We start from the raw sequence: 15360 nt of genomic DNA, 5'->3' as shown, positions 1-15360 counted from the left end.
TTACGAGAAAGTATATAGTATTCCAGTCAGATGAGAGGGGTCAGTAACTCTGGAGGTAGCCAGCTTATACGGATCCTTTTATAATTTCTTTACATTGTATGATCCTTTAAAAATGCACGTCAGAGTGTATCACTCCTTTGCCCAGCACTTTCATATCCCTCTCTTCTTCTTTCATAGTGAAAGCCGCAGTCTTTCCAGAGGTGTAAAAAAGCTGTACATGATTCCTGTCACCACCATCCTCCATCCATCATTCCTTCTCTCTCTTCGTCTCCCACTTTCCTGTCTAAAAATCATCAGCTCCAGCCTCTGTAGCACCCTTGCTGTGCTGCAGACACACAAGATATGCTGCTGCCCTAGGGTCTTTGCACAGCTTTCCCGTTGTCTGGCATATTTCCCCTGGATATTCGCAAGGCTAATATCCTTCCTCCTTAACGTTTTTACTCATGTGTTATGTTCTCAGCAATGCCTATATTAATACCCCGATTTTTTTTAAACAACTTTTTTTGGGTATAATTTTGATACCATAAATTCACCTGTTTTAAGTGTAAAGTTTAATGGTTTTTAATGAATTTGCCAAGTTGAGCAACCACCATCAATCCAGTTTTCGAGTGGTTCCATCACCCCAGTAATATCCCTCATGCCCATTTATAGTTAATCCTATTCCCACCCCCAGCCTCAGGCAACCACTAAACTAGTTTCTGTCTGTATAGATTTCCTTTTCTGAACATTCATGCACAGGCATACTTGGGAAGTATTGCGGGTTTGGTTCCAGACCGCTGCAAATAAGCAAATATCACAATAAAGTGAGTTACACGAATTTTTTGGTTTCCTAATGCATATAAAAGTTATGTTTACACTACACTGTAGTCTATTAAGTGTGCAATAGCACTATGTCTATAAAAAACAATGTACATACCTTAATTAAAAAGTACTTTATTGCTAAAAAATGCCAACTATCGTCTAACAACACAGAAGGTTTACAAACCTCCAATTGATAAAAAATGCAATATCTGAGAAGGGCAGTAAAACGAAGCACAATAAAATGAGGTATACCTGTGGTGGAATCATACAGTATGTGGTCTTTTGTGACTGGATTCTTTTACCTTACATGTTATGTGTGCGGTTCCTCCATGTTGTAGCGTGTGTCAGTACTTCATTTCTTTTTGTGGCTAAGTAATAGTCCATTTGGTGGGCATACCACATATCCATTCACCAATTGATGGGCATTTGGGTTGTTTCTGCTTTTTGACTGTTATGAATAATGCTGTACAAACATTCACGTGCAGGTCTTTCCAACATCTCTTTTTAAAATTGTAACTTGTACACCCTCCCCCGACCCTGACCCTGCTCCACATTTTTTTTTGCATCTCTTTTTAACAAACTATATAATTAACATATTGTATTAGTTATATGTTGCCACATAAAATAATCATACCAGAATTTAGTGGCTTAAAGCAATAGCATTTATTATCATAATTTTTGTTTGCCAGGAATCTGTGTAGACCCTCTGTTTGAGGGTCTCTCACAGGCTGCACTCAAGGTACTGGCCAGGGCTGTAGTCACTCAAGGCTCAACTGGAGAGAGATCCATTCTAAGTTCATTCATGTATTTCTTGGTACCGTTCAATTCCCTGTGGGCTGTTGACCTGAGGGTCTCAGTATAGTGCTGCCTGTTGGCTGGAGGCTGCCCTCAGTTCCTTGCCTCTTCTTAGGGCCTCTCCACAGGGCAGTTCATAAAATGGCAGCTGGTTTCACCAGAGCGAGTAAGCAGGAGTGAGTATGTGAGCAAGACAGAAGTCACAGTCTTCATAACCTAATCTCAGAAGTGACATCTCATCAATTTTGATGTATTCTGCTTGTTAAGTCCAGTCTACACGCAGGGGAGGCATTACGTAAGAGTGTGAATACCAGAGATCACTGGGAGCCTACCACACTTACGTATTATGTTTATTGTTTGTTTGTCTCTCCCCAGCGGAATGTAAAATTCCACCAAGGCCAAGATCTTTGTTCCATTCACTGGAAATATAGTAAACACCTAGAACAGTGCCTGCCATATTGTTTACATTCCGTAAACATTTGTTGAATGAATTAATTAATAAACTCTAGTTTATTTAAGCACAGAAGAAGTTTAGGTTCCCTTCTCTGTGTTAATTCTTTCAGATTTCACTTAGTCTTTCTTTTCTTAGGTTAAACATGCCTTTCCCCTTTTGTTCTTCAGCTCTTTCTCAAAGGACATGTTTTCCAAGGTTTTATACATGATTAATGCCTTTGAATCAGTAGGACTAAAATTCATCCTTGTTACAAATCATCTTGTGTTCAGTTCAAGGTTTTTTTGTTATTTTGTAAATTTATTTTGCTTATTTTACTGTGGTAAAAGACAAAATGAAATTTACCGTCAACCATTTGTAAGTATACAGTTTAGTAGTGTTAAGTATGTTCACATTGTTGTGCAATAGATCTCTAGAGCTTTTCCATTTTGTAAAACTGAAACTCTACCAATTTAAATACTAATTCCTCTTCCCTCCAGCCCTTGGCAACTACCTTTCTACTTCCTGTTTCTATGATTTTTGACTCCTTTAGAGACCTCATATAAGTGGAATCGAACAGCATTTGTCTTTTTGTGATTGGCTTATTTCGCTTAGCATAATGTCTTTGAGGTTCATCCATGTCGTAGCATGTGACAGGATTTCTGTCCTTTTTAAGACTGCCTGGCATTGCATTGCATGCATATGCCACATTTTGTTTATCCATTCATCCGTCAGTGGACGTTTGCATTGCTTTCACCTCTTGGCTATTGTGAATAATGCTGACTACACATGGGTATGTACAAAGATCTTGCTTTGAATTCTTTTGAATATATCCCCCAAAGTAGGATTGCTGGATCATATTGCTAATTCTATTTTTAATTTCTTTTGTGGAATCTCTGTACTGTTTTCCATAATGGCTGCCCCATTTTACATTTCTACCAGTAGTGCAGAGTTCAAGGTTTTACACTATTGTTTTGAAACTTTAATCTGTTCATATGGATAGTAAGGAAAACTTTATTAAACTTAGTGTATCCTCTAATCCCAACATTTTTCTTATTAAAAAATCAACTTAGCTGTCCTCTCAAAAGAGGTGTTAGGTTAACTTGACATGACTTCTTGGTGAACCTGTCTGTGTTGTCTTTAGTGCCGATAGATTCCTTTAAAGACATGATTGGAATCACCGTCAAACTAATTGATCTTTAGTTTTTAGGATTTTCCTTCCCTCCTAATTCCCCCTTTTAATATTAAGGCTGAATTTAAGTATATACAGTTTTATGGTACTATTTCTTTGTTTTTTTAAAATTTTATTTATTTATTTATTTATTTATGGCTGTGTTGGGTCTTCGTTTCTGTGCGAGGGCTTTCTCTGGTTGCGGCAAGTGGGGGCCACTCTTCATCGCGGTGCGCGGGCCTCTCACTATCGTGGCCTCTCTTGTTGCGGAGCACAGGCTCCAGACGCGCAGGCTCAGTAATTGTGGCTCACGGGCCTAGTTGCTCCGCGGCATGTGGGATCTTCCCAGACCAGGGCTCGAACCCGTGTCCCCTGCATTGGCAGGCAGATTCTCAACCCCTGCGCCACCAGGGAAGCCCCTTACTGACTTTTAAAAGGACCTTTATTACTGTTTTGTTTTTTTTTTTTAATACAAGCATCAGTAGAAAATTCAAGTTTCCTTTAGCAGCAGGGCCAGTCAAGTGGAAAAGACCTGGTTTTACGGAAACATTATGAAACACAGAGGGAATCCTTTGCCTGCACCTCGCACAGCAGCGTGTGAGGGAGGTCTGGAATGGTGCCGCTTACTTGCATTTGTGAAGCCACTTGTTTGTTCTGAGTCTTGGGTGCCCCATTTTCGATGGTATTTAGATGTTGGGAGCACCCCTTGCACAATTTCCTCAGCATGAGGAGAACCTACGAGTATCTCCAAAGGACCGGCTCAGTCTACTTTTTATAAATTTTTCTTTTTTTAAACTTTGGGTTTGTTTGTTTATTTATTTATTTATTTATTTATTTATTTATTTATTTATTTATGGCTGTATTGGGTCTTCGTTTCTGCACGAGGGCTTTCTCTAGTTGCGGCAAGTGGGGGCCACTCTTCATCGCGGTGCGCGGGCTTCTCATTATCGCGGCCTCTGGTTGAGGAGCACAGGCTCCAGACGCACAGGCTCAGTAATTGTGGCTCACGGGCCGAGTTGCTCCGCGGCATGTGGGATCTTCCCAGACCAGGGCTCGAACCCGTGTTCCCTGCATTGGCAGGCAGATTCTCAACCACTGCACCACCAGGGAAGCCCTGAGTCTACTCCATGTAGTAAAAGGAAAAAGATGAAGAATCTTGTATTTGATGTGTTCTGTAAGAAAGCCCCTCATACTTTTTTAGGACTTTTGGGAAATGTACATATAACTCAACCCTGCCTCCCCCAAAGAGTTAGTTTTTCAGTTATTTTCAGTGAATTTATGGTAACATTAACTTTTTCACTGTAAAAACTGTGGAAAGAGTGTTGATTAGATCAGGAGGCACCTAAGCCAAACAGAGTTCTTGCTTGAGAGTTTGGAGTTAGTTCTGAGAGTGAGATTGGTCTTGTTATGGGTAGCTGGTCTGTAACATGTAACTCTAGGACCTTTTTTTCTCATATTATCTAGTCAAAAGAATCAGAAAGTGGTAAATAGAGAGAAAGTAAGACGAAGCACAGAGAGAGCAGAGATAAGAGACAGAGAGAAAATTCTGGGGGCATTAGAGTCCTTTGAACTGAGACTGGGCTGCTTTTTTTTTTTTTTTAACATCTTTATTGGAATATAATTGCTTTACACTGGTGTGTTAGTTTCTGCTGTATAACAAAGTGAATCAGCTATATGTATACATACATCCCCACATCTCCTCCCTCTTGCATATCCCTCCCACCCTCCCTATCCCACCCCTCTAGGTGTGGGCTGCTTTTTTAATCTTAGATTCCCTGAGATACCGCATATCTTTTAAACAAATTCTCTTTTATTTGCTCAAGTTAGTTTGAATTAGAATTCTGTCACCTGAAACTAAGAGTCTTAACTTAGTTACCGCCACATCCTGTAAATATCTCTCTCCAAGCATCACACTGTAATATTTTGTTTGTCTAGTCAAGATAAACAGACTGTATTTTGTTGGTCTTAAGATCTCCATTACCCAGCCTGGGACTTGGCATGTTAGGTGCTCAATAAATGTTTGTTGAGTAAATGAATGAGTGCGTGAATTATGAGCATCTCATCATACACACTTTTAATTTTACTTTTCACATCCCTTAAAATTTCTTTGAGTGGGTAATATGTTCATAGTGTTCAAAAATCAAAATGTATTAAAAGATATATAGTAAAAAGTCTCCCTCCCATCATTGTCTTGTGTCCACCCAAATCAAACCACCTTCCTTTGCTTCTCCCACCCCAAATAAGCACTGGTGTAGCTTTTACCTATTGTAGTTTTTCAGAGTTTCTTTATGCACATATAAGCAAATGGTAACATATAGTACATACTTTTTATGCAAATGGTAACATATATACTCTGTTTTGCACCTTACTTTTGACTTAATATAGCTCAGAGATTTTTTTCCATATAAACGTTCCTTTAAAAAAAAATTGTATATTATTACACTGAATAATTGAACCATAATTTATTTAATCTGAATTCTATTGTTGGGCATTAAAGTTGTTTTGAATCTTTCGCTGTTACAAATAAGACTGGAATAAATAATCTTGTACATGTCACTTTGCATGTGTTCCAGTATGTCTGTAAGATAAATAACTAGAAGTGGAATTGCTGGATCAAAGATTATGTGTGTTTATAATTTTATCACCAGAATGCCCTCATAATGTTTATACCAATTTATTAACCCAGCAGCAATATATGAGAGTGGTTGTTTCTCCACAGCAGTGCCAATCATAAATCAAACTTATTTGCAGGTTTCTGTCAGGTTCCACTTTGCATAATGGCCGGGTAGCTCCTATTAGACTAACCCATCCTCAGATATAAAGCCATGTGCCTCAAGGCACTGGAGAGTGATCAAAAGCAGCAGATACTAGATGGGGGTTGATACTTAGAAGGGAAAGCAGAGCTTATGGGACAAAATCCAGGTGTTTAATATGCGTGAAAGAAAGCAGGAAAATATTTGATTAAATAATGCCCAGATATTTCCAAATACGGTGGAAGACATACATTTACAGATTCAAGAATCTCAACAAACCCCAACCAAGACAAATGCAAGGAAAAAACAAGGCACATCATAGTCAAAATACTGAAAACCAAACATAAAGAGAAAATTTTAAGTGACCACAGAAAATAACACTTTATATGTAGGTGAAAATTATTTGTGTCACCACTAACTGTTCATCAAAAACAGTGGCGGTGAGAAGACAGTACAGTGATATCTTTAAAGTGCTGATAGATTTCTGCCAATTTGTTTGGTGGAAAATGATGTTCAATTTAGTTTTAATTTGTATATTTTTTGATATGAATGAGGTTTAGAATATTTTCATATGTTTAAGAGTCATTTGTATTTCTTTTCTGTTTATCCTTTCCTGTTATTCTCGTGGGTTTTAAATCTCTTTTTCATTAAGAGCATTAGCTCTTTGTGATGGAGTTGAAAATATACTTTCCTCAGCTTGCCAGTTGTCTTTTAACATTGCTGATGGTGTTTTTTTCCATCCAGAAAATTTTTACGTTCAGGTAGTCAAGTTTATCTATCTTTTCCTTTGCGGCTTCTGAATTAGAAAGTCATTCTCTGCTGCAAGATTTTATAAAGACATTCGTCAATGTTTGCTTCTTTATAGTTTCAGTTTTTACACTGAAATTCTTAATCCACTTGGACTTTTTCCTTATATATGATGTGAAATATGGATCTAAGTTTTATTTATTCCTTTATGGCTCCAGTTGTCCCACACTATCAATCACGCACTAAATCTTTTTGGGCTTATTTCTGGACTTACTTCCTGTTCCATTAGTCTGTCTGTTGATTTAACACCAGTACTATGCTGCTGTAATTACTGTGTGTTTATATGATGCTTTGTTATCTGGCATAACTAGCCTCCTCTCATGGCTGGTATTGATTGTTTATTTTTCCACATGGTCTTTTGACTCAGCTTTTTAAAGTTCCCTCAAGTAATGAGCCCCAAAGCCTGAACAGGCCAGGTCTTCCTGAAAATGCTCTCAGAGCACTCTGCCCTTTCATGGATAGTATTTTCCACAGGTTGTAATTTATAGGAGTATTATTTTGGATTAATGTCTGACTCACTCACTAGACCATAAGCTCCAGGAGGGCAGGGATCTTGTCTCTTTTACTTACTATATTTGCAGTGCCTCGTATAGGGCCTGGCAGATTTTAGGCTCTGTACAGTAATGAATGGATGAATAAATTTTAAGTCTTAAGGTTGAGTTCTGACTCGTTTATTACTCTCTCAATGACTGCAGGCAGGTTTCTTGACTAAGTCTCAGTTTTCTCATTTCTAAAATAGGTATAAATGAGTTATATCTGCTGAACAGGGTTTGAGAATAATTAAATGATATATCTTAGAAAATATTTTTGTGAAGTGTGAGATGTTCTAATCAGACTAACTTTGGCTTTCCTTCTCACGTGTGGTAGATAATTATGCATTTAACAAGGAACAACCTCCAGATTTAGGCTATTGGTTGTCAGAGTCTATTTAAAGAATCATCCTTACCAGGCTGTCACCAGCTAAAGTTATAGGCACTGTTGAGTATTTCTTAGCTTTTAGCTACCTAAGCAGTAAGAGCAGTCAATTTCAGATGACAGCTTGTTTGTTGACAGCGAACAGTCTCTAAAAAAAGAAATAAAATTTCCCTTTGCAGAGCAACCTGGGTTTGGAATCCATTCTGCACAAGATGTCTACCTGTCACTTCTGAAAGGAAAAGAGAACTATGACACAGCTGCTATTACCAGAAGAAAAGCTTAGACTTAATAAATTGCCAAAACTCCATGTTGTTAGTTTAAGTTACTTGCCAAGGTACTATAACTTGAAAAAAGGAAGGATGCACATATTTATTGCTAATGCTGGGGAAATTGCCATTAAGGCAGTTGGCAGAACAGCTGACATTTTAACAGTCATAGGTCAGATAATCTTCTATGTCTATCCAAGAGAAGATTTGACCAAGGATTGACAAAAAGAAAATCAAATGATTATGTTGACTTGGCTGCATCTAAATGTCTCATTTTCAGCTTACAGGAAAGATTGCTATGGAAGCAATCTTTGACGTTGCAACAGAGTGGCAGTAAATTGCTTGAATAACTGTTGGAACTTCAAATATAAAAACACAGGAAGAGTCACTGTCTGAGGTAGAACTCCAGGAGGATTTTTCACTTGTGTTTTGCTCCTCATATAATGTTTATGGCTCAAATTTTACATTAAGACATGTTTTAAATCACCACTTAGTTTCACAAAAAAAGATTAGCTTATAGGTCACAAGGAAAATCAGTGGCAGAACTGAAGACTGAATTCTAGAACATTAGTCTCCAACATTTCCAACGCTGTTAGAAACAAGCACTAAGTTTTCTTTATTCTTTCAAAGGCAAAATAAAGAATGTATAGTAGGTTTGAAAGTTGGAGATCATAAAGCACTTTTTATGGTTTCCAGTAGACCAAATTCTTTTCACACTCTTAAGTTTCTTTTATTTTGAATTTAGTTGTGTAAATCAGCCCATTGCTGATAAACACAAATTAATATTAGTCCTGAGATCAGCATTTCTTTTATTATAAATTTAGCTGTATAAATCAGTCTTTTGCCAATAAACATAAATTTATATTAGTTCTAGGATCAACATTTTGAGAAGGGATAAAGTAGGGATCGTCTGAGCATTTTTAAAAGAATGTTGGTCTAAAATAGCCAGTAGAATAAAAATACATTGTACAAACTAAAATAGGGCAAAAGAGCTACAGTGCAGTACATGAACTAAAATAACTAGCAGTTCAAATGAGTCCAAGTGCTAAATATGTAATTATCTTTCCGATTACCTTATATGTACAAGAGTTGTTTTAATTTTTTAAGTCTCACATTTCACTCCTTTTGTTGTTGTTTTCAAAAAAACACATTTTTTGTGTATTTTTCACATCTTTGCTCAATTGTTACCTTGTCAGACTCCTCTGTGAAGGAGCTAAATCCCTACCGTTTGAGACTCTTGAGCCAAGGAGGGACATAATCTGATGAGTGTGTTGAAAAGATCTCTCTGCCTGTGGTGATGGGAATCGACTGCAAGTGAGCGAGGGCAGAAGCAGTTAGGGGTAGTTGCAGTCAACCAGGCTGGAGATAATAATGGCTCAGATCAGGTGGTTGTGGAGGTGGTGAGAGGTGGCTGGACTGAGGATATAAATTGACAGTGGAGTCAGTAGGATTTGCTGCCATTTGGAATGTGGAAGCAAGAGAAAGATAGGAATCAAGGATGATGCTGAAGTTTTTGGCCTGAGAGACAGAAAGAATGAAATTGCCATTCACTGAAATGAGGAATAAATATCAAAGGAAAAGCACAAAATCAGGATTTTTTGTTTTCATCGTGGTAGTTGGATAATGAAACTCGAATTAGGAAGAGGTCTGGGATGGAGATAAAATAGTTGGGAATCATCAGCATATAAATGGTATTTAAAGTCAAGAGCCTGGATGAGCTCACCTGGGGGAGTGTAGATAAAGAAAAGAGGTCTTGGGGTTAAGCGTTGGTACACTTCAGTGTTTAGAGGTTGGGGAGACCAGAGGGAGGGCCAGTGGAGAAGCAGAGAAGAGCCAAGAGAGACTGGGATCCTGGAAGTCAAGTAAAGAATGTTCCAGGAAAAAAGTGATCAGCTATGTTGTAATGCTGCTGATAGAACAGTAATAAGATGAGGACTGAGAAATGACCATTGGATTTGGCAATGGTGTGGTCATTGGTGACCTTGAGCTGTTTTTGTAGAGAGGTGTGGAGGAAAGGCTGACTGGGAGAGGGTTCTGGAGAGGATAATAAAAGAGGAAATGTAGACCTCGAATATAGACTAATTCTTTACAGGAGATTATTTTGTAAAGTAGAACAGAGAAATGAGATGGGACCTGAAGAGGGATATGAAGTCAAGAAAGACCTTTTTTAACGATGTTTGCATGCTGATGGGAGTGAGTGGGTAAACAGGAAAAAATAGAGAATATAGGAGAAAGAATGGGGACAATTGTTGGGAACATGTATTCTTTTGTGTGTGTTCCTCCCTCTATAGTACTGTATGCAGCACTAAAGGAAGACTTTTCTCTTCTTCTTCCCAAACTCCTACTGAGCTAGATGCTCCTCTTATAAGTTCCCATATAACTCTGTTGCTCCTATACTTAACCCTTTCAAAGTATGACTTCTTGTACTTAGGGCCAAAGAATCACACTTCACAGGATATGTTAGTCCTCTAGGACCTTAACAGTACACTAAAACCACATCTTTCTAGCAATTTTGGACTATAACAGAAGGTAAGAATTTTATTAGAATCTTTCACAAACCTTCTCCTCCCATCCACAATGACAAGCTCTTTATAGATCCTTAAGTAGCTCTTAACTATTCTCTCAAGTGTTGAGTTGCAAGTAGCCTGCACGATTGGGGTTCCATACTGTGTCAAGAATGATTCTGAGGTTTCTGGTCTGAGAGACTGAAAGAATGGAATTACCATTTACTGAAATGAGGAATAAGTATCAAAGGAAGAGCACAGCTGCTCAGCTCTAAGGAGTATCGCTGTTTCTCACCATTGGCATTCCTGGTGACACAGTGACTTCTGGGACCTCAGCTTTGATTCTGTCCATTTGGTTCTCTCTTTTCTGCCTTTTCTGTCATGGGGTTCGGCTTGTGGTGATGAAGAAGTGATCTGTCCTTAGCCAGAGGTTGATGTAAGTTAAAAGATGTTGTAAGCAGTAAAACAGCACACAACTATGCAGATCGTAGTTACCATTTTTATCTTTTGAGCTTAAGGTTTATATTTCTGTTTGCATTTTCAAGGTTTTAGGTCAGAGTTTTAAAATTAGGGCCAGGACCTTGAAGCCAGTTGCTTGGGTGTTTGTAGAAAGGAGTGGTGGCTCTTGTGGAATCTTCTGTAAGAGGTGTGCATGCCTCCTTATGTGCGTTCATCCACCCATCCATAAAAAATATTTGTAAATGCCTGCTATGTTTAAAGATGTGCTAGGGAGTTTAGGGCGCTCATTTTTTTAAGGGGGGGTAGACAGTGGAGATTCACGGAGCTGTCTAGTGGTCATAATATGAAAAAGGTGGAGACCCACTCTTTAGAGTAGCTCTAGATCATCCCCAGAGTTCTTTATTCAAACAGAATTTCATAATGAAACCCAAGATGTCAAAATCCCAAGCTGCACTGCAGGCTTGCTGCCAGAGAGACTGGAAGACCCAGGACCCCACCAGCCCAGCACCCCTCTTTGTTGCCTTTGCAGAGGTTTCTTAGAAGCCCTAGGTGTCTGCATAGCCCAGTTGGAAAAACCCCTCCTCTAGACTATGCCAGAGTTTTTTTAAAAAATGTGATTCCTTAGCCTTTCCCATCATAAAAAGAAAAAATATTATTATGATTTCCCATCATCATAAATTGAGAGGGAAACTTTTTCTTTTGCATGAGTTTTCTCTTTTAGAAAAAAATAGAAGCTATTATTTAAGCTTAGTTAATGTTTTAAATCACCAAACCTCTGCACATCTTTCCTATAGAGACTAGTTCATGGAAAGAATTACTGAAAAATTTTAGTTGATGATAATGATATTAACAGATTGTCAAGTGAATAGTCTTATTTGGGGTACCCACTGATGTACTGCTTTATATGCATGGGTCGAAGTTTGACCTTTGTTTTTACTTCCAGACATACTATAAAGGATGGTGATTTATGTCATTAGCTTATGGGTTATAAATATTAGTGAAGTGGTCTGAATGCTTTAGTAAAGTCAGATGAATCGAATGGGCAGGTCTGTGCCTATTGTTTGGATTAAAAAAAAATCACACATTCATGTATTCTTTTCATCCTTTTAAAAAACAAAAAGGTAAAACTACTGCATTATAATTCTATTGCACATTTAAAATGCAGATTTAAAAAATTCTAATTGTGCTTTTTAGTAACTAATAATTTAATAGTGCTTTTTGATCCTCCCCTACTTTTTCAACCTTCTTTTCTTGCTTGATGTTAGGAAACCCAAATTGAAGATACCTGCAGTTCAAACAGGTTGAACTTGTGGCCTTGGCTGTAATTGTCACTTCACAATCTATTTTTTATTTTAATCTTATTATTAAACCTTTTTGTTCCCTGCAGACTGGTGAATTTTCAGCTCGTTTCCTTTTGAAGTTGCCGGTGGATTTCAGCAATATTCCCACATACCTGCTCAAGGTAAAAGTATATGATTATCAGTATGAGAATGTAAATGAGCTTTTTAAGTCATTATTTAACTCTGAGTATTTGCATGGTTTGCCAGCATTTTGTTCAGATGATGAATTCTATTAAAAAATATATTACATGAAGATCCACGGAGTTACTGTTACCTAAAAGCTAAAATAGTGGCCCTAAAAATCATTTCAAAATGGATTTTCCTTATCAGACAAAATTAGTAAAAGTAAATTAAACATTGGAAAAAAAACTGCCTTTGGTTAATAATCTTTTGGGGATGAAAGGCTCTCTTAGAAATTATCTTAATATGCATTCTGTCTTTAAGTAGGATTGCATATTAACTATGCTGTGCTAAAGGATGTTTCATTTTCTTTATTTATGTCGCAGTTGATCCCGGGCACCTTGAAAGTTGGACTGTCCTGGAGAGACCTAGAATTGAGTTAGGCCGGTGTATATGGCATTCTTTAAAATATGATGCAAGCAACTTGTGGCTTGGGAGCAGCTACTTTGGGAAGGGGTCTGCAAAATGCTTTGTAGAGGAAATCCAGATCCACACTAGGCTGTGGTTAGTGTGAAAAAAAACTAAATGGACCAGGGAACCAGCAAGTTCTGGACAGGAAGCCTTAAGACAAAGGCCTAAGTTTCTCATAGATGTAGATTTGGGTCGTAATTTAAGGTATCTCCTCAGCCATCTTCAGCCCATGGTGATATAGCTTTGCTCTAATGTAAGAAAAATTTCTGCCTTCCAAATTTGATGTTGTTCAGAGGGTTAATGGTATTTATTACAGTGTAGCGAGAAGACAAAATCCTTGTGCAAGTGTTCCTGCATATTATAGTAGTCATAAATAACATTAGATCTTAATCTTGATAATGCCTGGAAATACAGTATAGTCTGGTATATAAACTATAGACCATAGGAAAGATTAGGGAACACTTTTTTTTTTTAAACATTCTACCCAAGGGACTTATTAGTTTCTTTTCCCCTAAGTAAAACATGGGATTTTTGTGCCTCATTAAACTTTCATTTTTAGTTTCTAGTTGACTGTTTTCCCACTGTGTATCCAAGAGTTGTGACCTGTGATTACCAAGCGTAATTAATTTGGTTTTAGCAGTTACTTTGCTCTATTAGAATAGCAAGCAGTCTCTTTGGAAACTCTTAAATCACAGACTCATTGACCTCTATATGTCCAGTTAAAACTCTATTTCTGCTCATTTAAAACAAAATTCAGTAGTATATGAGAGTATATTATTCATATAATCACTTTAATCCATAATTTACAGTTATAGTTCCTGTGTTTTGATCTGTTGGGCCTTATCAGTTTGAATGGTTGTCCTGTTTGTTTGAACTTAGTGTTGTCTCTGCTCATGTTCTTGAAGGTCAGAGGAAAAAACATACTTCTTGGATCATAATCCATATATTTTTTCCTCTTCAAAACCAAATTTCCATGTTTTCTATTCTAAGACTTCTAACTTTATATTGTTTTGCCCTAACTTTCCTTGCCAGTCAGATAGGAAAAAGGTGGAACCTATTTGGCAGAATTGGGAACCTCTTTGGCAGAATTGGAAAGCATTTTTCCCTTCCCAAAGTACAATGAAGTGATTTTTCTACTATAGATTAAATGCCTACCTTGCAGCACTAATGTCTTTCTGGATCTTTAGTTCCTGCAGAGAGGAAAAAAAACAACAAGGATAAAAAAAGAGAAACTCTTGTATAACACAAAACAAGGGCAAAAAAATACCTACCTGCATACCAAAAGTAATCCAGAATACCTGTTGAGGGTTTTAAGATCTAAGTTCCTAAAGTTGTTGTATCATAATCTTGGGACATTTGGCTATATGCTTAAAACTAAGTTTGCATTAGGAACTGTTCTACATGTTATCTGCATTTGGATGCTCCTAATCTAATTACCTGCCTGCTGTCTGATAGTCTAAGTCCAAAAGTAAATTCCTCAAATTCCTAGGGTTAGGATACTCTTCACAGCATCAATGTAGTTTTGCCTCACCATCTCAAAGAAATGAAAGGTAAAGTAGAACTTTTAAATATTGACATATCATGGAGTTTGACTACATATCCTACCGATTTGCTACAGTGAAATTTTATCACCCTATGATGAAGCCATCATTCACTCATAAGTTTACATTTCCAAGTGTACATGTTTTATCCACTAATGAAATTTTTTGATGTTAGAATGAAAAAGCCATTAAATATTCAGTGATATGATTTTGCCTTATACTATACTCCAAGCATATATGGTTCTTTTTTTTTTTTTTGGCTGCGTTGGGTCTTCGTTGCTGCGTGTGGGCTTTCTCTAGTTGTGATGAGCGGGGACTGCTCTTCCTTGTGGTGCATGGGCTTCTCGTTTCGGTGGCTTCTCTTGTTGTGGAGCACGGGCTCTAGATGCGCTGGCTTCAATAGTTGTGGCACGTGGGCTCACTAGTTGTGGCTCACGGGCTCTAGAGCGCAGGCTCAGTAGTTGTGGCACACGGGCTTAGTTGCTCCACGGCATGTGGGATCTTCCCGGACCAGGGCTCGAACCTGTGTCCCCTGCATTGGCGGGCAGATTCTTAACCACTGTGCCACCACGGAAGTCCACGTATATGGTTGTTACATGGGATAGAATGAGTTTATTCTGAAAATGAGTCCTGACTTTAGTGTCTGAGTTTTATTCTTAGCTGTGGTAAGTCAAAGGGTTAGATAAATCATTTACATAAAAACTCAGTCAGTAAAAAAAAAATACTTCTGTATTAATTAGGATTCTTTATTTCTGGGTGATAGGACTCCAGCACAAACTAGTATAAATTAAATGGGAAATGTGGTACAAATCCTCTGCTTTCATAGTCCACGTAGCAGGAAATAAATTACAGGTAGGCATAGACTGACTTTCCCATGTCTGTCCTACTTGGGCGCAGGTGTGCACCCCTGAACTTCTCAACTGAAGAGAATACGCTCCATCCATGTTGTTGCAAATGGCAAAATTTCATTCTTTTTTATGACTGAGT

The 15360-nt window shown here is 37.8% G+C and overlaps 1 protein-coding gene across 2 annotated transcripts in view; it reads left to right on the top strand.

The window, feature by feature from the left end:
- Positions 1-15360, top strand: part of BABAM2 (BRISC and BRCA1 A complex member 2) — a 431982-nt gene that overhangs the window by 131703 nt on the left and 284919 nt on the right. For both annotated transcript variants that reach the window (XM_036873975.1, XM_036873977.1), the window contains exon 6: positions 12289-12363. In XM_036873975.1, coding sequence (XP_036729870.1) covers positions 12289-12363 — 75 coding nt within the window. The remainder of the gene's footprint in view (positions 1-12288; positions 12364-15360) is intronic.

This window comes from Balaenoptera musculus, chromosome 13, assembly GCF_009873245.2.
Source record: "Balaenoptera musculus isolate JJ_BM4_2016_0621 chromosome 13, mBalMus1.pri.v3, whole genome shotgun sequence".
NCBI lineage: Eukaryota > Metazoa > Chordata > Mammalia > Artiodactyla > Balaenopteridae > Balaenoptera > Balaenoptera musculus.
This window is presented reverse-complemented; position numbering and strand designations above follow the sequence as displayed.